The sequence below is a fragment of the Panthera leo genome, chromosome B3, assembly GCF_018350215.1.
Source record: "Panthera leo isolate Ple1 chromosome B3, P.leo_Ple1_pat1.1, whole genome shotgun sequence".
Classification (NCBI taxonomy): Eukaryota; Metazoa; Chordata; class Mammalia; order Carnivora; family Felidae; genus Panthera; species Panthera leo.
The window spans coordinates 58,332,190-58,355,829 of NC_056684.1; the positions used below are offsets into that span (position 1 = coordinate 58,332,190).

The following is a 23,640-nucleotide window of genomic DNA, read 5'->3' on the forward strand; positions in this document are numbered from 1 at the left end:
TTTTTTTACAGGTTTCAGAGCATGTGCATTAACCATCATCTCCCTAATCCTCACACAATTATGCCCTTTGCAGATACAAGGAAAATGAGGATCAGTTGCACTGAGTATCTTGCCCAGAAATCTGGCTAGAGCCCACAACTATTGGACTCCTTAGTCAGTGTCCCCCACAGCCAAGTGTGTGTATGTTTGGGGGTGGGGTGTGGAGACCAGCAGCATCTGGATAACCGGTGAGCCTGTTAAAACTACAGTCTAGGACCCCACCCCAGCTAGACCTGCAGAATCAGAAACTGCAGTTTATCAAGTTCCCTAGGTGTTTCACGTTCACATTAAAGTTTGAGAAGCACTGTCCTATAATGCCAACCAGAATATGCACAAAGCAGAAAGCCAACAAATATTTCCAGACCTGGGCCCTGGGATTCCGAGGGGACTCGCAGGTTTGCCATCACATCCTTTTCTACTACCCCACCTTTGAGCCCCCTTCCCTTTGGGGCCTCATGTGGCTCTTTGCTCCCTCACATGGCAGATGTAAGCCCAAGGGTGAGAGAGAGACTGAGGCAGTGCCGGGGGGGGGGGGGGGGGGGGGGGGGATGGATGATGATGAGGTGAAGCTGCTACCTTCCCAGCAGAACCAAAAGCAAATATTGGTGTTGGCTTCAGGGCTACATTATTTCTGTGCAGAAACTGGCTTTATTTCTAAAACAAAAATGCCTATCGCTTGAGCATCCGAGCCTCCAGAGGATAAGGGGTTTGTGATAGACAACATTGGAACTGTTTCTAGACTTGATTTATTGACTTGTCTGTTTCTATTCTGTCACTAATCTGATTGACAATGAAACCCGGGATTTGATTGAAGGGATTTCTGCGTGTGTACGCGTGAGGCCGTCAGGGCCGAGTGGGCCTGCTCCAAGCTGGTGCACCCGTGGATGGGAGACGTTTGTGTGAGAGCTGTTTGCATGTGACGAAGGCGTGTGTGGAAACGACACGGGAGAAGTGGGTGTCACTAGGGAGCTGATTATCTATGATGTGAGATGTGTCTGCCTGGATTGGGAAGCAATGCAGTGGGAGCATTCGGATGGGAGGAGGTAGGTGGGGCTCCCATGGTACACAGAAGAGAGGCGGTTGTTAAAGACACATCTTATGGAACAGCCCCTTCTCTCGCCCTCCCTAGCTTTTCCTCCTGGGATATTTTCCAGTTAGGAGGCCTTGGGGGAAGGGAGGAGAGGGACGGGAGGCGTCCAAGGGCCAGGACCCCAGGAGTGTGAGACGCCGCTCGTGAGCTGGGAGCTGGGGAGGGGGAACAGATGGAGACAGGTGCGCCCCCACAGGGGCACGTGTGGGGACACGTGGAGGTTTCACCTTCAGTCCAGGATTCGCATCCCCTGCCCTGGGGTCGCCCACTTACTTCTCGTGCGTCCACACCGGCTGGAAACCCGCACCCCCTCTTCTCCTCCCTGGCGAGGGGCGTGGGGGGGGTCGACCCCGAGAGCGAACGGAACCCCGCCCCTCCCTTGTTACTGAGGAGCCCCGCCCCCTCCCGCCGCCCGGCGGAGCTCCGCCCCCGCCCCGCTCCGGCCCCCGCCCCCCGCCCGGCCACCAAGCTCCCCTCGCTTAGTCTGGTTGGCCCCATGTTACTGAGCGGAGCTCCTCCCGCGGGCTCCGGCCCGGGGCAGCGGGCGCAGGGGAGCTCGGGGAGCGGCCCGGGGGGGTCGCGCCGAGGCGCCGGGGGAGCGGGAGCCGGCCCAGGAGGGGGCGGCAGTGGCGGAGTGGCCAAGTGGCTCCGGGAGCACCTGGGCTTCCGCGGAGGGGGCGGCGGCGGAGGTGGGGGCAAGCCGGCGCCCCCGGAGCCGGACTACCGTCCCCCCGCACCCTCCCCGGCCGCGCCCCCTGCGCCACCCCCGGACATCCTGGCCGCCTACCGGCTGCAGAGGGAGCGCGACTTCGAAGACCCGTACTCTGGGGGGCCGTCCAGCTCCGCTGCTGCCCCAGCCACCCCCGCCGTCCCCGGCCCCACGCCGCCCCCGCGCCACGGCTCGCCTCCCCACCGCCTTATTCGGGTTGAGACCCCTGGCCCCCCAGCGCCCCCTCCCGAGGAGCGGATCTCTGGACCCCCCGCCAGCAGCGACAGGGTGAGTGCTGCGCCGGGCGAGGGTGGCCGAGAAGAGAGGTGGTAGGAGGTCTGGGGCTTTAAAGAGGGACAAAGGTGGCCTGGCCGGGGCTGGGCCCCTCAGTGTCACAGTTCCTGGCAGACACGATCTGAATCCTTGACCCGGGGGCTTGGAGCCTTCACCCACCTTTGTTCAAATTCTCGACCGACTAATCTGGGACGGGCGCCCCAAACTCTGCTTCTGTCCCTGTTACCGCGCAGGACTAGTGACCCTCTTCATCTCGGGCTCTGCTCTCCTCATCTCAGTCCCCCCACCTACCCCCCTCGCCCGCGGACCTAATCAGCTAGGTTTTTTCTAACTGGATTTGCGCACACCACTCCCCAGCCCCTTCACCAGTTTATGGCCTTTCTGCCCTCCAGGAGCAGCAGCTCCCTGCCCTTTGATCTCTGACCCTCCCCCCCACCCCCCAGGGCAGAAGCCACACAAAGCTCCATTCCTCCTCCTCCGGGAGCCCAAGCATCCTTGCAGGTGCTGAAAGCCCCAGGAAGGTGAGGGCTGGGGGTTCTCCCTGTGGATAGAGCAAGAGCTGGCCTTTGCCTTACCCGATGGTACTGGAGCCAGGTGGACTGTTGTTCTCAGGAAGCCGAACAGGCAGTATGTAGCTCTTCACCGAGGATACTGACCACTGAGGTCCAGCCAGGCAGGCCCACTCCTGCACTCCTTCCCTTGTCCCCCCCAGGTATGGGGACAATCAGTGCTTAGAACTTGTTGCCCAGAAGGGGATGAACAGCGGATCCCACTTCTCCCCTCCTGGCCTCCCCTTTCCTAGGTCCATTCTGAGGGAGGCTAGAGCCTTTAGTGGACCTGCAGGCATGGGATGAAAGGAGAGCTGGGCATTCACTGTTCTAGAGAACATCCACTCTGCGTCAGAAGCCCTCGGTGGAGAAGCCATCCCCTATCTTACCCCATTTTGGCCTTATCCCTCCTTGATAGCTTGAAAGCCATCCCCAGGGCTCTGTAGCTCTAAATTCCATGACAGTGACTCTGGGCTGCCCTGGCTTTGTTGTCCCCTCCTCACACATCCATGGGAGCTCAGCTCTAGGATTTAATCCCTTAGCAGAGAACACAGTTTTATTTGATTGGAGAGCAAAGTTGCTGTCTCAATCTATTGGCTCCAATGTCAAGGCTTTCAGTGGAGAGAGTGACATTCTGCCTGATTCCCTGGATAAGATAGATGTGTCAGGGTCACAGCAGAAGCCTCAGGAATGTGAATTATTTTTCCCCTAGTTCCTGCCATGGGGCACGACTGCCCATCCTGGGCCAGGATCCTTAGCCTGCAGAAGAAGGCTGTGCTTTCATCACATGTCCTTTGGCTCCGCTCCTTCCTTGTCCCCTTCTATTGGGTAATGTGATGGTGGTGGTGGCAGTGAGGCAGAGGGAGCATTAGGCCTTGTTATTACTATTGACCAGTTAGTTTCCTCCCTGACCACCATCCATTGGCACATGGGCCTTAGTTGTTCCCGGCCTTCCTCTCTGCAATGTCTTGGAATGTCCTAACAGGCTGCGTCCCCAGGAGCCAGGGGCTCCTCTAGGACAAGGACGGTGTCCTCCTCATATCTATATCTCCCAAGTGCCTGACATACGCTTGGCATAAAAAAGGGTGAATGAAGGGAGCCTGGTTGGCTCAGTCAGGTAAGCAGCCGACCTTGGCTCAGGTCATGATCTCGTGGTTTGTGGGTTTGAGTTCCTTGTCAGGGTCTGTTCTGACAGCTCAGAACATGGAGACTGCTTCAGATTCTGTGTCTCCCTCTCTGCCCCTCCCTGACTCGCACTCTGTCTCTCTCTGTCTCTCAAAAGTAAATAGATGTTTAAAAAAGGGGAAAGAGTGAATGAAATATGTCCATTGAATGGTAACTGTCCATTGCTAGGGTGACCTGAAGGTCAGAGACTCCCTTGACTATAGCTCCCTTTTGTACATTCCCCCCACAGAGACCCCCAAAGAAGGGGCTGCATCCACACAACAATGTGGAGACCCATAGCCTCTCACTGAGGGTATTCATGCCTCAACCTGGGTCAGCTCTATGATCTGTGGGCTATTCAGACCTTAGGGGCCAAGAGGTGTCTGACTCCTTTGTCAACTGCAGGGACAGGAATGAAATCCAGCAGGATCTCCCAGGAGCCAGACAATCTGTGGTTTCTTTAGTGGGTGTGATGAGAGGGATTCAGGGTGCCATCCAAGCTGGCTCAGGGGCAGGGACATTGCTCTGTAGGCCCTGACCTGTAGCTTCCCACCATTGAGAGAGAGCAGCTCCACTCATCTAGGAGCAGACTTTGGGGGATCCTAGAGTCTTACCTTAGGAAGAGTCCAGGCTAGGTACCTGAACTCCTTATCCTAAACCCAAGTGTTCACATAGACCTGCAGAGCTCACACAGAGTTGCTGTCCCTAAATGGTGCGCCTGCCTGTTGAGCTGGAATTTCTGTTCTGTGAGGCTGTTTTCGCCCTATTCTCTGTTCCTCTCCTCTCAGCCATGCAGGCCTTCTTGGCTTGTTGCTTTTGGGTTCCTTCCTGAGGTGATATGGGGACTATGGACCAGGGTGTGCCTTGGGCTGGTCCATTTTCCTCCTCCTGGAGCCCAGTGGTTGGTGCTGGGTGGGTTAGAACCCTCTGAGAGGGCCTGGGTTGTGAGGTTTGATGAAATGGGTGGAAATGCTTCTGTGATGAGAAGATTGAGGGGGAAATGAGCCCTGTGGGAAGTGAATGTGGGGGCAGGAAATAATGGGGATTTGGACAGAACCCTGAGAGGCCAAGGGGGCTTAGGACCAGTAATGTCTCCCCATGCAGGGCTCTGGCTACTGGCTCTCCCTGAGACCCACCGCTGCATTTGGCAAGGGGGCAAGGGTGGCCATCTGGGTAGGCCTGGCAGGGCAGGTGTGGGAGCAGCAGGAGCTGCACCCTGAAGCAGGCAGGCAGGGCCTTGCCATCTGGCCATAGGAAGAACTCCCTCATGGTGCTCAGCCCTGTCCGGCCTCCAGGCCATGCTCTGTCAGAGGGGTTAGAGAGCTGGGCCTTCCTTACTTTGTTCCCTTTTCTCAGACCTGCAACAGGAGAAACCGGGTCTAATTAGGAAAGGGGGATGGGTATAGGAAAGTGGCCCTGATTGGATGAAGCTTTGAGCTGCCTGTGACCATCTGCACAGTGTGTCCTTTGCCTTGATCCTGCCAAGATTGTGTGTGTGTGTGACAGAGAGACAGAGAAAGGGATGATGTGAACAATAAGACAGGCACCCTGTAGGAGTTGAAACTAGGGCTCTTGTTCTTAGCTCATGGAGGGGCTTCTGCGGTTCATGAACCTTCCAGAAATTGTGTGCAAATATTTGGGTGCATGAGCAATTTTCTCCCAGATTCTCATAGGGGTTCCTAGGACCCAAAATATTAAGAACTTTTAAAATAGGTATACCTTATACATGGTGTCCACAGGGACTTTGATCCTCCAGGCCCAAACTTGGAAACAAGTGAAAAGACAGGTAGAATGAGGAAAGGGAAGGAGACATTCAGGGTGTCTGAAGTCAAGCAAGACATCCCTGCCCTGGGGTTAGGAAGGCAGGTGGGGGCTGCTACTGCAGGACCCTGCTTTAGCCCGTGTTCACTGAGGGTCTGTATATCATTAAGTGACACTGGCCTGGGCGCTGAAAGGGACTCACCACCTAGAAGATCTACCTGGTCCTTGCCTTTTTGGAGTTCATTTGCTTTAATTTTCCTTCTATGAGTTCCACAGAGGCTGGAGTTTGATCTGCTTATGTTGCAAATGTCCTCTGATGGAGGCAGAGGGAGAAAAGAAGGGCCCAGGTGAAGGGACCTTTGTAGACTGGTTAGACCTCTTAACACTTTGGGGCCTGGGCTGCCCATCTGTGCTGCCATTGGTTTGCTGAGGCCTGTAGCTACCCTGGGATTTTATGGCAGGCCTATCCACTCTTCCCAGTGTCGCCTCCTCACATGGTGACACTCCTTTGGGAAGACACCTGCAGCTTGTTGGCTTGGCCAGTGACTCGGTGACACCTCAGTCAGCCATGGCACTCCACCTGTTGGGAGCTGGGAACAGCTGGGGCCCTGTGGACCATGGGTGGGAGCAGCTGACTGGGGCCTGGGGCTTGGAGGGGTAGCTGCTGCCCTCTCCAATTTGCCCTCCCCACAGAACCACTGTGATGTTATGTGAAAGCAGAGGTGGAGCCCAGTCCCAGCACGCTGCCTGATGCCCAGCCGTGGGGCTTCACAGCACCTCAAGGTGCCACACTCGTTTCGGAGCTTGCTTTGTGGCTGTCACCGTGAGCTCCTAGAGGACCCAGATATTTGGTCTTTTCGTCCTTAATGATATAATGGCAGATATTTACTGAGTCCTTACCTTGTGCCTGGTACCATTTTGAAGCGGCTGATACGTTTTAGACCAGTTGATTCTTACAATGACCTTACGAGAAAATTCTGTTATTATCCCCAGGTTCTATCTAGGGAAACTGAAGCACAGCAATGTTGAGTCACACTTGCATGGTTTCACAGCTAGTAAGGAGAGCCCAGGTTCACAACCAGGCAGCCTGACTACAGACTGGCTACCAATGCCAGGCCCTGGGACCTTGCACCTGAGAGGGGCCCTGCAGACAGGAAGCATTCACTAAGTATTTGTTAATGAACAAGGGGAAGGAGACTCAGAGAAGGAATGAAGAGTGCATTCTGTGCTGAGTTCGCCATTACCTGAATGCTGAAGGCCAGCACTTGCCACCGAATCCAGGGCCACAGATGTTGTCAACATCGATTGTATGTCTGTGACATTTGAATGTTTTACAAGCATGGCATCTCTCTGTAATTAGAAAAAGATGATATAACAAATTCATTGCATGTGAATGAGTTTCCATGGCAGATAAAACTGGAAGGGCTATTCCAAGAAGTGGGAACAGAGGGTGCAAAAAGTTTGATCTTGAGAAAGGTAAATGGTATACCTTTTCCTAAACTGACAGACTTTCAGTGGAAAAAGGACTTCACAGTTAAATACTTTGAAGAAATGCTGAGTTAAACAAAATTAGCTGTCATGAGTTTTAAGGTCTTATTTATTTATTTGGGAGAGACAGAGTGATCGGGGAAAGGGTAGACAGAGAGGGAGAGAGAATCCCAAGCAGGTTCTGTGCTGCCAGCGCAGGGCCTGATGCGGGGCTTGAACCCACGAAAGCGTGAGATCGTGACCTGAGCCAAAACCAAGAGTCTGGTGCTTAACTGATTGGGCCCCACAGGCACTCCCATGCTAAAGTGTATTTTAAATCTACAAGCAGCAGAGAGAAGATGCTACATTTCCTAAATTCTCTGGAAAATCTGCAGCAAGGCACTGAGAGTCAGGACACCTGGGTGTCTCTACTGCTGCAGGCCATGCACCCCACCAAGCACCTAAGCTGTGGGCTGTAGTGTCTGAATATAAGAGATCATCATCAGGGCTAACATTTGCTGAACACTGACTCCATTCCAGCTTCTGAACTAAGGATTTCTATATTCATTTTCCTCTTCCCAATCCTCTGACATAGGAACTAATACCATCCCCATTCTACAGGTAAAAAAACCAGGGGCTCCCAGACATTAAGTGTCAACAAGAAATGGAGGAAAAGGGGCAGTGGTAGACTTTGGGGACCTTGCAGAGCCCAAATCCTGTGACACATGCCCCCCCACCTTGCTCCACCTGGACACGCAAGCTCCATGGACATGGTCAGGAACTCATAGCCAGCTCCAGCTGCAGAGCGGAAGGTCAAGCCAGATGGTGGGCCTAACAGCCACCTCAGGAGAGGCTTAGGCAGGAAGGAGAGTGAAAGCATGACAGCTGCTGTGGGAGGGGCACTGCCCAATTGGAACAGGCACAAGAGCTGGGTCTGGAGGCACCCTGCTGGATGGCAGGAGGGAGGGGATCTGGTTGGCAGGAGGCAAAGGGGGCCCTTTGGGCAGCAGCTACTTGCCTACTAGTTTGGAAGTATTTCAGCATTTCAGTAGCATTCTGTCTACCACACTGTTTGCCGAAATATTAGCCCTGTTTTTAGATACCTTCCCTGCCAGTTCTTTCACCTCTGCCCTTGAATCAGAGGCTTGGATTCCCTTTCAAATATCGATTCTCCTGACAGCCTGCTCCTACAGCTGCTACTGGTTGGTCAGAATGGTCAGAGTTGGGGCAATTGGGGATTTGAGAGTCTGTGTCACCCCAGAAGATAGAGTCTGAGGAGAGGGAGGCCTTTCGAGCATCCAGTAAATGTGCATTGAGCACCTACCGTGTGCCAGGCCCTGTGATGGATGTGGTATACAATAGTAAGTACAGCAGAGTCAGGTAAAGGTCCTATAAACAAAATAAATCATGGTGGAGCAAAGGTGTCAGAAGCCTGCAGAGGCAGCTTTTCCCCGCTGAGCAGTTTTGCCTCTGCACATGATCTAGAAGCCACTGGGAAGGCAGGCCTGGCCTCTGACAGGGATCCTCTGTGCCCAGGATGGGTGTCCATCTTGCCAACCTTTCCAGCAGGAGTTTCTGCCTCTGCTCTTGACTCCCAGCCCTGTGGGTGGCTTCTCTGGGTGACCCGCCCAGGGTGGGGGGCTAGGTTTTCCTGGAGCAGGGTGTGGAGTCAGGGATGGAACAGAGGAGCCATTGAGCTGCCTACAGAGCTGCCACCTGGGTGCCCACAGGCACCGTGGGCTGGCACTGGGGAGGCCCACGCTGGCTGGGAGGGGTCACAGCTCGAGCACCAGCCAGGATTCCAGTGGGAAGGGCACTGGCTTGGGAGGGAAGGGCTAGGGTGCTCTGTAAAGTTGGGGTTGCTGGGCTTGGCCAGGTACTTCTCACTGAGCAGTTTCCCAGGATTCAATGCCCCCCTCCCCAACCAGATTCGTGATTCCTTTCTTTTCCTAATAAACAAGGAAAAGTGGTTCCTTTGTCCATTCTTCCTGTTTTATGTGAACTAATTTAACAAGTATCTACTAAATACTTTCAGGCGCAGGGAATTTAGAGTAAACGTGTTTCCTACCCTCAGGAAGCTCACAGTCTGTAGGAAGGAGATAAAATAAGTGTTTACGACACAATAATAGCCCAGCACAGAGGCACCTAAGCATACCTGCAGGGAGAATGGAAAGGCTTTCTGAAGAAAGAAAATAATCTAATCCGGGCAGAGGGAAAGTAAGAAAGCATAGAGCTTTCAGGTAACAAAGTAATCCATGGTGGGTAGGGAGAAAGGTAAGAGGAAAATAGAATCTTTAAATCCCTTTAACTTTGGGCTTTTTTTTTTTTTCTCGTTAATAATTATTTAATTTTGAGAGAGAGAAAGAGAGAGCATAGGGCAGGGGAGGGGCAGAGAAAGAGGGAGACCCAGAATCCAAAGCAGGCTCTAGGCTCTGAGCTGTCAGCACAGAGCCCAACGCAGGGCTTGAACCCACGAACTACAAGATCATGACCTGAGCCGAAGATGGCTGCTCAACTGACTGAGCCACCCAGGTGCCACTACTTTGGGCTTTTTCTTGTGGGCATTACACGGTTTAAGGATAACATGTTCATTGATTCAGTTACTAAGTAGCTGCCACATAGAAGCATGAGGCTGGGTGCCAACTGCCAACTCCAGAGTCCCCTTTGGTCAGGCGGGTGGGGCTGTGAGTGCTAGTTGGCCTAGGAGGAAGCAGCTTGGGGTGGGAGTGGATTTCTTGTCTCTACTTCACGGAAGAAAGAGGACTAGGGGTAGAGGGCTCCATGGGGAGATAGGCAGTGATCTAGTAGAAACATTCTTCTAGTACCTACTGTGTGCCAGATGCTACAGCTGGAGAGACAGAAACAGGAAAGAACTCTAAGCAGGTGGATGATATGGTGGTGGGGATGGGATGACCTGAGATGGTGGTCTTCTCAGACGCAGGTAGAGATTTGAGGGAGGTGAAGTTGCTAGGGGGCTTGGGTGGAACAAGATAGAACAAGGTGGGAGCTGAGGAACCGAAGGAAAAGATGGTAGGAGTTGTTCGGGATGTGCTTCAGAGACCCCTACAGGGCTCATACAGGGCTCAAGAAACATGCAGGAGTGGTCTCTGTAGTAGGCAGTTTCCTTTCTCCATCTCTGCCTTGCTAGGATCCTAGATCCACTGACCCAGGGCAGGGGGTCACCCCACAGCGTCCCTGCTCAACTGGCTCCCAGAGTCCTGGTCTGGCCCAGACCCAAAGCCTACACTAAGAATGGGGGAGAGGCAGGATTGGCCCCTCCTTGTGCCGCAGGCCCCAGAGCCACCTCTTGTCAATGCCTGTCAACTCAGTGTGCAGTTCTTCCCCTGAGGTGCTGGCAGCCCTGGGTGGGCTGGGCTCTGTCCCCGCCTCAGCCTCCCCCCTTCCAGAAGCCTGTGCCCAGCTTGGAGAAAGGCTCTATTGTCCTCAGCTGCACCCCGCCCTGAGCACCTTGAGCTCTTACTAAGGGTGTGTGGCTTACAGTTCACTCTGCCTTGACTAGGAGCAGGTACAGAGGGGTAGTCATGAGCCACTTGTAGGGGAGACAGGAGCAGTGTGGGATGTGGTGGGCCAAGGCAACACCTTTCCTGTTCCTGTCCTCCAGGAGCCAGGAGATTTCAGAAAAGCCCAAATCCTGGCTTTCCTCAGGGCTGTCCTATAAAGTGGCCTCTCTCCCAGGATGGCCAACTTGCCCACTGGTGGCAGGTTGGCAGCATAATTTTGCACAATCCTGGTTCCTCCACTTAAGAGAAATGGTCTTGGGCATGTTGTTCCCTACCTGCCCTGAGCCTCCATTTCCTTAAAATGAGAATAATAATACCCACATGGCATTGTGATGGATGTTGTGAGGATAAACCAACAGAAATGTGCCATAAAGTGAGTACTTAGCCTTTCTTTTCTCGATGGTCAGCAAATTTTTCTTTGTTCAGAATCTGGGAATGAACTTCTAGGCATGAGCCATGAGTCCGTGGTCCTCTGAGTCACCTGCTGCTCCCTGCTTGTTCTTTGAATTCCCCCACCACCTTTGTAACCAGCTGTCTGATTTAATTCCTTCTGTTGAACCACCTGGTGTTGAACACCTCTGTTGCCCTTCCTGGACCCTGACTGAGGCAGGCCTTAAGGCCCAGAGATTCATCCTGGCAATTTAACCTAAGGAGTGGCCCAGGAGCACAAAATTAACAGAAAAGAAAGATCTCCCACTCTGTTGGCAGCCTAGTAGGGGAGCCCTGCAAAGGAATATCCAAAGCTTGTCCCCATCTAAGCTCAGAGCCTTCCCTTGGATGCCTCAGGCTCTGTGTCTAAGACATTCTGCCCAGGAGTCATTCCCACGGACATAGCATCTGGGGAGAAGCAGAGATGTCTCTCAGATGTCTGAAGTCTGCTCTTCTCACTGTCTTCCCACAGTTGGCAATCCTAGAAGACTATGCGGACCCATTTGACGTTCAGGAGACTGCTGAAGGCCCAGCAGGAGCTTCAGGAGCTCCAGAGAAGGTCCCTGAAAATGATGGCTACATGGAGCCCTATGAGGCCCAAAAGATGATGGCTGGTGCGTGATGGAGTCAGGAGTGGGGGATTGCTCCCTGAAGCCTGGGTATTTGTACAACAGGCCCTGGGACCTACAAGTTTAAGGACTGATCCTATGGTCCCTTTACTGGGTCCTCGGGGACCATGGGTCCACTATGGACCCCCTTGGGTCCTTGGCCACTGCCTTCAAGAGAGTCACTTTGGAGAAGGAGCAGTGACTTGTGATGCCTGATACATGAAGCGGTAGGGAAGGCTACACACCAAAGGTCAGACAGATAGAACTAGGATAGTTAGGAAGGGAAAGATAATGGTGTGGGCTGGGGGTCATGGAACCCAAAAATAAAATCATTAGGTTTAAGGAAGGTAGTGAGTTTGAGATGATGTGATGTTGACGTGAAACATCTTTATGGCAGTTGGAAACACATGGCTAGAGAAGCAAATGCAATGCACGTGAGACTGGGCAAGCATGTCGAGAAATGGGCACAGGGAGCAATGAATAAAACCTGGCCCTGGGGAACAGAGCAGAAGTCAGGAGACGATCCAGGGAAAGAAATGAATGGGGGTGATCAGAGAGGAGAACAGGGGTGAGTCAGGCCAAGCCAAGGTCCCAAGGCAGGATGAAAGGAAGGTTTGTTCAAGAGCAGATAGTTTTAGTGTTGGGCATACCAGAGAGCCAAGATGAGAGTGGCCAAGAGGGGCAGTGAAGGGCTTCAAAGGCTGGAATGAGGCATTTGGACTTGCTCCAGAAGAGGAGGGGAACCCTTGTGGATTCTTAAGCAAGAAAGAAATAGGACAAATATGGCGTGTAAGGGGATTACTGAGGCTTCGGTGTACAGAACAGACTAGAAGAACTGGGCATCAGAAAGATGAGTTAGTAGTTGTAGAAATTGTTGAGGCTTTAAGGGACCAACAACACCACTTTCCTCCTCTCCTGAGCTTGGAAATAATTGAGAAATAAGATTAAGGAAACAGATGAAGATGAGAATGTCAGCTTTATTCCTGATAAAGTAGACTGGAGAACACAACTCAATTCTGTCTCCACAATGAGCTTCTTAATACCTCACAGAATTAAAATGGGGCTTGGGCTTGCTCAGGCTTGTGCCATGCAGGACAGCTATAGGCCCCTTCACGGGGGCAGGAGGAGAAAGAACCAGAAGGCAGAGCTGAGAAAGAGAGCGAGCATCCACTGGTGATCAGATAAGCTGCTCCCCTCCTTGGGAGAGGGGGGAGGGGTGGAGCTGTCAGCAGTGTTATTCCATGGAGCTCATGGAAACGTGAGCCTGTAGAGTAGAGGTTCGCCCTAGTCAGGGGCGAGGGTCATCAGGTACTGGTGGTGAACACATGGGATTTAGAGAGATAAAGGAAGACCAGGACCGTGGAGAGCAGTGTAGTGGACAGAAATGAGGAAAGTGGGAGTGGGAGGGTGGCTACCCTATTTAGGTCAGAGAGGTGAGTACCCCTAGGAGGCCCACAAATGCCCTGGTATTGGATGTGAAAATGAGCACATTTTTCTGGGGGAGTAGCTCCATGGCTTTTATTCAGTTTTCACTGGGGTCAGTGATCCCAAAAAGAAAATCACAGAACAGACCAGACTAGAAGAACTTCTGGGGAAAGAAGAGAGTTTGAAATGCTGAAATGAAAAATCTTGATGGCAACTGGAAGTGTGTAGGTTGCCATGAAACAGACAGGGCAAGGAGTGAGGGCGGGAAGAGATGAAGACCTGGTTCTGGGGAACAGAGACCAAGAGAGGGTCCAGGGAAAGAGACCTAACAGGTGATCAGAGAGGAGAACCATGAAAATGACTTATCAAAAGAGACAGTTTCAAGGAGGAAGTGATCAGCAGTGTCTGAGCAACAAAGAAGGATTTTCTGATTGTCCAGTGACAGTACTTGGGACACAAAGAAAGAATTGGAGCTGGGTAGCCAAGAGGAGGTGGATTAGGAGAGGACCCTGCTTCAGTTTCCTAACTGTGTCAGCCTCATTTCCCAAGCCCTTGCTGGCCATCAAAATATCTTTTTTTCTGTCCTTCACACTGGTGCTTCTCTGCCCCTGCCTCCATTGGATCCCATGCTTTTGGAACCCCAGAGGTGTTTTGAGGGCAAGGGACCCTGGATGTGTGGCCACTGGGCCCCTAGAGCCAATGGCATCTCCTCTGCAGGAGGCATGGTGTGATGCTGAGGGGCACTGCCAAAGGAGCTGAGCCAGGCAGTGGGGGCTGTTCTCACACCTCCCCTCCTGCCTTGCCCTGGCAGAGATCCGGAGCTCCAAGGAGACAGCAGCTCAGCCCCTGCCTCTGTATGACACGCCCTATGAGCCAGAGGAGGAGGGGACCACCCCAGAGGGTGAGGGGACCTCCTGGCCCCGGGAGTCCCGACTGCCAGAGGATGATGAGAGGCCCCCTGAGGAGTATGACCAGCCCTGGGAATGGAAGAAGGAGCGGATTTCCAAAGCCTTTGCAGGTAAGCCCTGGGTGGAGAGAGTGGGTCTGCTGGGGCCTCTAAACAACTCTCCAGGTTCAGGGGAGTGGGAGGAGTGGACCCCAGGGGCTGGAGGAGGCCCAGGAGCTAGGCTCAGGGGAAGTGTAGTTGAGTCTGCACCACAGAGATTGGTGAATTGGGCAGTGTGGTTGCAGCACCGTGTGCAGGGTCAGGGAATGGGCATGGGGGAAAGATGAAGGTGTCTCCCTACATCACCATCTCTTGGAGGCCAAGAGGCTTAGGCCACTTCTGTTTTTTGAGAGACTGGGTACGTTTTATTTATTTTTTTGTTATTTTTCTAAGTTGATTTATTTTGAGAGACAAAAATGCACGAGCAGGGGAGTGCAGAGAAAGGAGAGAGAGAGAGAGAGAGAGAGAGGGAGAGAGAGAGAGAGAGAGAGAGAGAGAGAAAATCCCAAGCAGGCTCCACGCTGTCAGCACAGAACCCAATGCAGGGCTCGATTTCACAAACCGTGCAATCATGACCCGAGCCAAAATCAAGAGTTGGACGCTCAACCAACAGACCCACCCAGGTGCCCCATGGGTATGTTTTAAAATAAAGAAATTCCAAACAAAATGATAAAACTTGTGGCATATATTAAATACTTACACTTAACAAAAGAAGGCGTTTAACACTCTAGACAATGAGAACAGCTGTGTGTGTAATCTTTAGAGATACCAGCCCTGAATTAGAGAGCTGAGTCTCCCAGTAGCAAGCTGTGCCAGACCAGGGGTGTATAGGCTCCAGGGGGACATCTGAGAAGCAGGAACCCATAGGGCGAGGGAGGCTATGAGAGATCCCCTTTGCTGAATGAAGATTAGGTGTCTCCTGTACCAAGCACCCTAGTGCCTATCCCAGGCCTGGAGTCCAACACGGGGGGTAGGTGTGTTGGTGGTCTGAGTGGGTGGCGCTACAGCCTGGGGAGCCTGGAGAGAGCTTTAGCCCCAGGATCCTTGATTCAGGGAGAATGTAAAGGATTTAAATGCCATGAGACTTCATTCCCACTTTCATGTCCCCCTTACCCTTCCTTGGGCAAGGGGCTCATCCTGGAGCTGGACTCAGCTATCCTCTGGGTCCTCCCCACCCTGGCAGCCAGACTGGGAAACCACAGGTTTCTAATTTGTTTCCTGTAAAGCGTGCACCATTGAGGATGGCCCGTTTATCTCCAGAAGTCTCCTTGGAGAATCAATACTGTTTGGATTGCTTAATGGGAAAATCTATGCTCGTCATTAGGAAACCTCGTTAGCAGTCCTGCAGCCGCCAGTGGCATCACCCTTCTAATTGTCAAGGCTCAGGATTGAGGGTGTGGGGGGTAACTTTCAATAAATATCTGCCCCCACATCTGAGTATTCCTGACAGCCTGGAGCTGGGCTGTCTTGGTCCTGCTGCTCATGAGTTCCCAGGCTGTGGGGAAAAGGAGGAAGGGAGGCAGGTCTGAGGGTGTCAGGAGGCTGTGGGAACCTGGGTGTGGTGCTGGGAGGTGTGGGCAGCTCCTTGTTCCTCTTTTCCTCCTTTCCTGGTCCCTTTGGGCCCTGGAGGCCTGTGAGAGTTCAAATGAAGGGGACCCACACGGCTGGCAGGGCAAGACTCTGCTTCCTGCTGTTTGCTACCTGTGCCTCCCACCCTTTGACTAAGCTAGCCGAGTGTGGGTGCTGTGGCTCCACTCAACCCTCTGAGAGTCCTGTTCCCCCCTCAGAAGCACCCCTGCCTCTGCTCCAACCCTCCTTTCTAGGCTATCCTGTGTCCTGGCTCTGGGTTTTGGTGTCTCAACCTCTGCCTCTTTCTGTCTCTCTCTCTGTCTCTGTCCCTGTCTGTGTCTTTTCTCCCTGCTGCTACTGGCTCCAGTTGACATTAAGGTCATCAAAGACCTACCTTGGCCTCCACCGGTGGGACAGCTGGACAGCAGCCCCTCCCTGCCTGATGGGGACAGGGACATCTCCGGTCCAGCCTCACCCCTCCCTGAGCCCAGCCTGGAGGACGGCAGCGGTGGGTCCTGTGGGGGCTTCTGGCCAGGGTGACATGTCCTCTCACCCTTCAGGCCCTGTGGCGTGGGTTGCAGGAGCTGAAGTGGGGCAGGGTCTGAAGAACCCAGGAAGAATCCCCCATGTCCTGGAGGACTAAAGAAGGGACAAAGTACACATTCCTCATTCCTCCCAAAGGTGTGGGGAAGGTGTCTCCTAAAGGAGATATTTCCGAGTATCTTCCTCACCATGCCACAGAAATCCACCATTTTAAATTCACTTTTCTGTATAGGATTTTGCCTGACTCCTTCCCTGATCCATGAGCAATGCAAGTAATTCTTGAGGTGGGGGTGATGCTAGCACAGGAAGTGTCTGACTCCTTAGAGTAAGGGAATGGTCTGATCCTTGCATCTGGTGACAGACTGTAAGGGCTTAAAAGTGCTACAAGGAGAGAAAAAGTCCAAATAGGTAGAAAGGAAGCACTGAACACTTCATCTGTGTTTAGTTTTGTACCGAATGGGCAGCCAAGGGTGTGTGTGAGCACCCGTTTGTATTTGTGCCTGAGTGTGAGGAGTATTTTGTAAATACAGAATGAAGGAGGGTCTCTGTCGCCTGTGCGTGTGTGCCTGTGCCTTTTGTGGCCCACTGACTTCAGTCCTCCCTTGTGCTGGCTCAGTGGTCAGGCCTGCCCTGGTCTGGGAGGACAGAGCCGCCTCAGCTGGGTTTCTCTGGGTGGGGGCAGGGAGCCTGTGGGCAGCAGCCTTCAGGGCGGGGGAGGGGCGGGCTGGCTGGCGGCTTTGGGCAGGATTAGCCTGTCAGGATGGCACCAAGGGGAATCAGATAATTGTTCTCAAATCGATAAGTCATTTCTACAGAATGGCTTGGCAGGGTGATTTGGAGAACGGTAATGAACTCTGAGGAGGAGAACGAAACAATATTATCAGCACTGAAGCCACCGGAGGGGGAATAGAATAGGGGAAGGCAGGCAGCTGCTCCAGAGGGAGAAGTTTAAGTGGTTTCTCATGTTGCTCCTCTCCCCTCTCCTGCCACAGTATGGGGACTGGCAGGCCCCATGTGGCATAGGAGGGCTGAGCCCCATCCCAACTGGGGAGTGGATCCAGGATTCTATCCCTAGAGCCAGTCAGGCCCAGGAGCAGATCTTGCCCTTTCAGAACATTCCTTTGACCCCTTTGGGCAGGAAATGGGGGTTGTGCACTGGTTACTCTATAAGGCCCTATGTCTAGGGTTCTCAGAGACTATGATTGGTATATTCCCCACAGCCCAATTTGAAGGATCTGAGAAGAGCTGCCTGTCACCCGGCCGGGAGGAGAAGGGGCGGCTACCTCCCCGACTCTCTGCAGGGAACCCCAAGTCAGCCAAGCCCCTAAACGTGGAACCCAGCAGCCCCCTGGGGGAGTGGACAGACCCAGCACTGCCTCTGGAAAACCAGGTGTGAGTGTCTGTGTCCAGCTGGGGACTCTCCCCCCCCTCCCTTCCCCTCCTGCCACCAGCTTGCCTGCAGGGGACACCCAGAATGGGTGGGCCTGGACGGCGAGGGACCCAGCAGAGATGCCCCCCTTCCTCTCTCTCATCCTCAGCTGGTACCACGGGGCCATCAGTCGAACAGATGCCGAGAACCTGCTCCGCCTGTGCAAAGAGGCCAGCTACCTGGTGCGCAACAGTGAGACCAGCAAGAATGATTTCTCCCTGTCCCTCAAGTGAGTAGGGGTGGGCCAACTAGCAGCTTTAGGCAGGATTAGCCTGTCAGGATGGCACCAGGGGACTCCATGGGAAGACAACCCGCAGGATAGAAGACTCCCAACATTCCCCCATGCCCAACTAACTTGGGGAGAATTCCATCCCCATGAACATTTGCTGACTCTGGGCCAAGCCCTGGGGATCTGGAGCAGTCTGAGGCTCAGCCCCAAATCTCAAGTAGCTCAGAGTCCATTAGAGGAAACAGCCAAGCTAGTGTCCAGCTCACAAAGGTTCAGCCACTTACTAGCCGTGTAGCCTGGAATCCTCTTAACCTCTCTGAGCCTCAGTTTCCTTAATTATAAAATGGGGAAATAATAACATCTACCTTATGGAGAAGGATCAAATGAAATAATATATGGAAGACACTTAACATGGTGCCAAGTGCTAAATAAATTATCACCATCATCTTTTTTAATGGAAGCCCAAGATGTTCTTGAAGGACAAGCAGGGAGAGGGGAAGTGTGTCTGAGGGAGTCTATAGGGTGAGGTGGAGGCTGGGTCCTGGGAGAAGGGTAGAGCAGTGGACACAAAGCTATTGTTCACTCTGAAGAAGTGGGCAGGAGGTCTGGGTGCCAGTGGCTGATAACTGAGTTTTAAAGGATCCTGGAAGAGGAGGAGGAGGCAGGGCCCTCCCCTCCCATCAGCCTTCCTTCTAGGGAGAGGATATACACAGGCCAGCATTGGCCTCCCAGGCCTTCCTGGCAGAGTGACCAGTCCTCCCTTTGGCACCCAGGAGTAGTGCCTGGTAGAGCCTGCACTCCGCATGGCAGCCTTTCAGAATCCTGTGTCCATTCACATCCTGCCATCACTACTGGGACATCTGTACCACATCCTACCACATTTCCTGGGGGCATTAGAGTACATGTATACTCCCTCTTCAAGCAAATATATACAGAGATTTGGGACCACTACACAGTTACATTTGAGGATAATTATTCAACTTCAACTAAAAGATGATGGGGAAAATGCCAGAATATAGTCAAATAACCTGAATTTTATTCTTGGGCTTAATAAAACTAGCTATGTGACCCTAGGCAAATCATGGAGCCTCTCTGGGCCTTGGTTTCTCTCTTTGCAAAATGCATTGATGGATTTAGGTTTCTTGAAACTCTCATACTCTTGGAATCTGCAAATTATCATAAAGTCAAAGGAGCATTTAGATAATGTTCATCTGTGAAAATTTTGATTTATATAATACTAGGAATGTGTATTGCTTTAATAGTTAAGTTTCATAGAGCATCTACTCTGTGCCTAGCAGCATATACACCCTCTCCAAACCAACTACCAACCTGCAAGATCAATCTCTTTTTTGTAGACAGAAATAAATACAAAGAGGCGTGTGACTTGCTCAAGGCTGCTAGGTAATCAAGTGCCAAAAACAGGATTTGAACCCAGCTGAGTCCGCTACAAGAACCACACTATTTCATTGCATAGCTCCACCCCCTCATTCAGTGTGGTATAGTCCAGGTCTGGGGGAGAGACCTCAAAGGTCTGGCTCCTAGAGCAGAGCTGGGCTCTGCCTCAGCCTGGGGAGCAAAAGGGGGAGGCAGGCCTGGATGCCACTTCAGCTCAGGCTGATCTGGCCCCACCGACTGCTGGCTGCCAGAGCCTCGTTTACATATAAATGGCTTCTCTGAAATACAATTATGGTTTCTCTACTCTCTGTAATGGAAGGGCTTTCACTGGTAATTAAACAGCTTCCTCCAAAAGCCATGTCAGCCCTGGCCCTGCGGCCCAGCTAGTCCCACCCAGGCTCCAGAGGGTTGGGCAAGGGCTCCACTATGTCGTAACAGACCCTTGGGACTTTGCCCCAGGAGGTCTGTTATTCAGATGAATGTTTGTTGCCACTTAGTAGCCCTTTTGGGCCAGATCTGTCCCTCAAGGAGAAGATATAATGCAGTTTTGGGGAGAGGTGATTATCCCAAGTGGACTGTGGGTAGGGCTGGCCTCAAACTGTGAGAGGGTGAGGGAAGGCAGGGCCCAAGCTGCTGCCCACAGCCTTGGGCCTGGGCCATGCATAGGGCAGATGGGAAGACTACTCACTGCCTCCCTTCTCTACCGCCCCCAGGGGCTGTACGTTTTCCTCAGGCCCTTAGCTCCTTTACACAGGGCCCGTGTAATCACTGTCAGCTTCAGTCACTATCTCAGGCTTACAGAAGAAGGATGCTCCTGCCCCCATATACGCCCAGCCTAGGGCCCCTGGCAGGCTTTAGAGCACTGTATCCTGGGGTGTGGCGGGGGAGGGGGTAGATTGGGAGGGTGGGTGATAAAGGCCTGTTTTATCCGCCCCCCCCATCCTTTCCTCCCTTCAGTCACCCACTTTCCTCTCCCCCACTCATTCACTTGTGGGCCCAGTGAAATGGGTCCAGTCAGAGCCCTCTTTGTACCCAGGCAGGGGAAGGAAAGGAGGTTTGCCAGCCTTACTTCAATATGAGGGTCCACCCTCACCAGTCCCACCAACCCTACCTCCCATACTAGCTTCTGAGCCTTGTACTTGTCCCCAAGTAGGCTCTGGCCAGGAGAGACAAGTATTCAGGCTTCAGGGCTCCCCTAAGCATTGCTTACCCCTTGCCTGTGGACCAAGCCTGTGGTGGCTTAGGCAAATGTTCTTACTGGGGCCCCACCCCCATGCTCTCTCTCTAAGGCTGAGGGTGTCCGGACCGCTGGGAGCTGGCCAGAGCTCTGAGCAGCAGGGCCCTTGTCTTGTGGGCAGGGCCAGGCACTAATGTTGATTTCCTGGATTATGTCAGGGAGATGAGAGAGGCAGTGGAGCGGTTCCTCTCTGAGGGAGGGAATGGAGCTGCAGCCTTACTGATGATGTCATCCCAGGCTGAAGGGATAGAGGAGCTTGGGGGCTTGGCTCAAGGCCAGTTATCAGGAGGGTAAAGGGATATCCCCAGGACAAGGCAGTTGAGCATTCCTGGATTTGGGAGGGACTTCCAGAGCAGCTCACTCCATCCCCTGGTTTCTTCGAGAGAGACAGAGAGAGAGAGAGAGAGAGAGAGCCTCAACCAAGATTCACTTTTGGTTGTCACATCTGTCCACACGCTGTCCTGCCAAGGATGTTTGTGTCTCCACGTGAGTCACTAGGAGCCCCCCACAGGTATCCTCCTCCACAGCTCAGGGATGGGGAAGGTAAACCAGTCCTGGCTAAATAGGCAGCAGGACACCCGTGCCTGGGTCCCAGGGTTTTTGGTGGGGAGAGCAGTCGCTCCAGTTTCCACTTGCACATGCCCTGTACACTCACTTACACACACATTCTTGGCACACCCGATGCCCTCAACACAAAGCCAGTGCCTCATGTTACCTGCTCACAAAATCCCCTCTGCCTCCTCCCTGTTTTTCTGGACTGACCTCCACCTTCCCTAGTCACCTCTGCACACAGCTGGTTTGGAACAGCCACATTTGCTGCAGGACGAGGGGAGAAGAGGGGATGGGGACTGGAGAGGACCCCTACTCACTAGGGTCTCCTCTCCTCTTCCCAGGAGCAGTCAGGGCTTCATGCACATGAAGCTGTCCCGGACCAAGGAACACAAGTACGTGCTGGGCCAGAACAGCCCGCCCTTCAGCAGCGTCCCTGAAATCGTGCACCACTACGCCAGCCGCAAGCTGCCCATTAAGGGGGCCGAGCACATGTCCCTGCTCTACCCTGTGGCCATTCGGACTCTGTAGATGTGAGGGCGGGCACTGTGACAAATCTGGACCCAGCCCTGTGCCCATCCCCTGGCTGAGGGCTGTGGTCCTTCCCAGGGACAAGTTCTGTCAAACCTTTCTTCCCTTCTCCCTGAGATCGAGTGGAAGCTGGAGATTCCTTAATTTATTCTAAAGGGGAAGCCCTACTGGGGCCTTGGAGTAAAAAGGTTGTCGGAGCTGAGGACAGAGGAATCCCTGGGGAGAAAGGATAGCCCCTGGAGGAAGGGGACTTCAGATCCGCTGGTGTCCTGAGGAGTTTAAGATCTGCAGCTCCCCGCCATTTTCGCCCTTAGGGCACAGATGGCGACCCCACCCCCCACCCCTTCCCCACCACCTCCTTCTCCCTGGGTCAATGCGGGGTGGGGCAGGACGCGGTCCTGCGGGGCGCCCTGGCCATCTCTCCGCCTCCACCCCCACACCACCGGCGGGCTCCGTCCAGAGTCTGGTGAGGGGCTTGGGGAAGGAAGACCCCTAGGGTGGCGATAGCATTGAAGGTAGGGAAACGAGGGGAAGGGCTCGGGATGGAGGGAACTTGCGCAGTCCCCGAGCCGCCCCGGCTCTCGGCCAGATGCAATAAATAAACCCAGTCCTGCCAGGCACAGCCGCGTCCGCGCCTCCAGCGCCGCTCCCCGGACTGCAGGGGGAGGGAAGAGGCGAAGCGAGCGCAATTCTGTTTATAAATCAGCTCCGGAGCAGACACAGGCCGGCTGTGAAAAGCACTTTAGAAGCATCAAGTTCCTTCTTTGACTAGATGTCAAAACATCCCCCGCCCGGGCTGGGGGCACCCGGAGCCGGCAGGCTGCGCGGCGCCCCTCCCCGCCGCGCCAACGATCGCGGCTCCCCAAGATCGCTTCCAATTTCCTGCCAACAGCCATTCGTCTGGGAGGAGGGGAGCCGCGGAGAGACAAAGAGGCAGCGCGCCAGGCGGGGGGAGCTGGCGGCTCTGCCACGCGGAAGCCGCGCACCCGCGGAGGCGGGAAAGCTGGCGCGGCCGGCTGCGTTTTCTTTCCAGAGGAAGCGGGGCCTGCCGCGCCTCCCCCATTCCCTGTAAGTCCGGCCCCTGGGAGACTTGCAGCCTGCAGGCCTGGGACCGGATCTGTCTTCGGACTGGGGTTTCGGGCTCGCGGAGGAGCCCGGCAGGGCCGTCCGCGCGCGCCCCCTGCTGGCTGTGCCGCGTGCCGTGGGCGCCAGGCCACACCCGCCCACGCCCTGGCGACGCCCCAGCCCCTGCCGGTAGCTAGAATGGCCAAGGCCCGTAGGCCCAGACCCCCGAGAATACCCACTGGGCCGCGGGTCGAAGCTGAGGTCAGCCCACCCCAGGCCCGCCCTCCTGCTTCCAAGGTCGAGATGAACAGAAGCTGCCCTATGGGGCTTAACAAACATCCGCTGCTGTGGGAGCGCACTATGAGAGCCTCTCCTTTCAGAACCTAAACCTTCCAAATGAAGTAAGAGTCATGGGATTTCGGCTTTCCTAATCCCATGGCCATTTTATCGAAATCGAGGGTATGTGACCTGACAAATGTTAAGAATTCTGGGGAGACAATTGAAAGGCTTACTTGAAGTTGGGCACTGCTTTAGAAATTCCATCATAGAGGGCTGCCCTATCTTTACACTTGGAGGGTATTCAGTCACTTTGCAGATGAGAAAACAGGCTCAGAGACTTCGGGTGATGTACTCAGCATCCATCTTGCTTTCATCTCTTTACCTGGAAGACCCACGTAGGCACAGGTGCTCAACTCCTGTTGTTCAGAGAAGGGCTGGGAGTAGCAGAGGTCCTGGAGCAAGCCAGGCAAACTCTGGCTCCCTGTAGGTTCCTGCTCTGTCCTGCCACACATATCCCTACTTCGTGCCCCACACACCTTCTCCAGAACTCCTACCCCTTCTCTCTCTGCCCTTCCTGATCAGGCTTCAGAAATCTCACACTAGCCACCCTAAGAGGCCCTTTGTCAGGAAGGGTGCCCCTGAGCTGGGAAAGGAATCTCCATCTAGAGCACTTGGCCTTGGGCCGGTTCCTTTATTCAGCAGATACTGGCAAGTTCAGAGGACTGTCTGCACCAGCCTAGGTTACCTGGCTGGTTGAGTAGCTGCTTCTGCCAGTGCCTACCCCAATCTGGGGCAGAATAGTGAAACCCAGAG

General features: G+C 53.8%; 1 protein-coding gene across 4 annotated transcripts; it reads left to right on the forward strand.

The window, feature by feature from the left end:
• Positions 1-1,582: 1,582 nt before the first annotated feature.
• On the forward strand, positions 1,583-22,103 carry SHF (Src homology 2 domain containing F). Of its 4 annotated transcripts, XM_042942144.1 has the most exons (7): positions 1,583-2,126; positions 11,495-11,636; positions 13,867-14,073; positions 15,938-16,078; positions 17,334-17,505; positions 17,652-17,771; positions 21,297-22,103. In XM_042942144.1, exons 1-7 carry the CDS (start codon positions 1,626-1,628, stop codon positions 21,481-21,483), a joined length of 1,470 nt encoding a protein of 489 aa, XP_042798078.1. In that variant the 5' UTR covers positions 1,583-1,625; the 3' UTR covers positions 21,484-22,103. The 4 variants fall into 4 exon arrangements, with proteins under 4 accessions (XP_042798078.1, XP_042798079.1, XP_042798080.1 ...); XM_042942145.1 differs by lacking the exon at positions 15,938-16,078; XM_042942146.1 differs by lacking the exons at positions 15,938-16,078; positions 17,334-17,505 and having other exon boundaries at positions 21,297-21,424.
• The last annotated feature ends 1,537 nt before the right edge of the window (positions 22,104-23,640 follow it).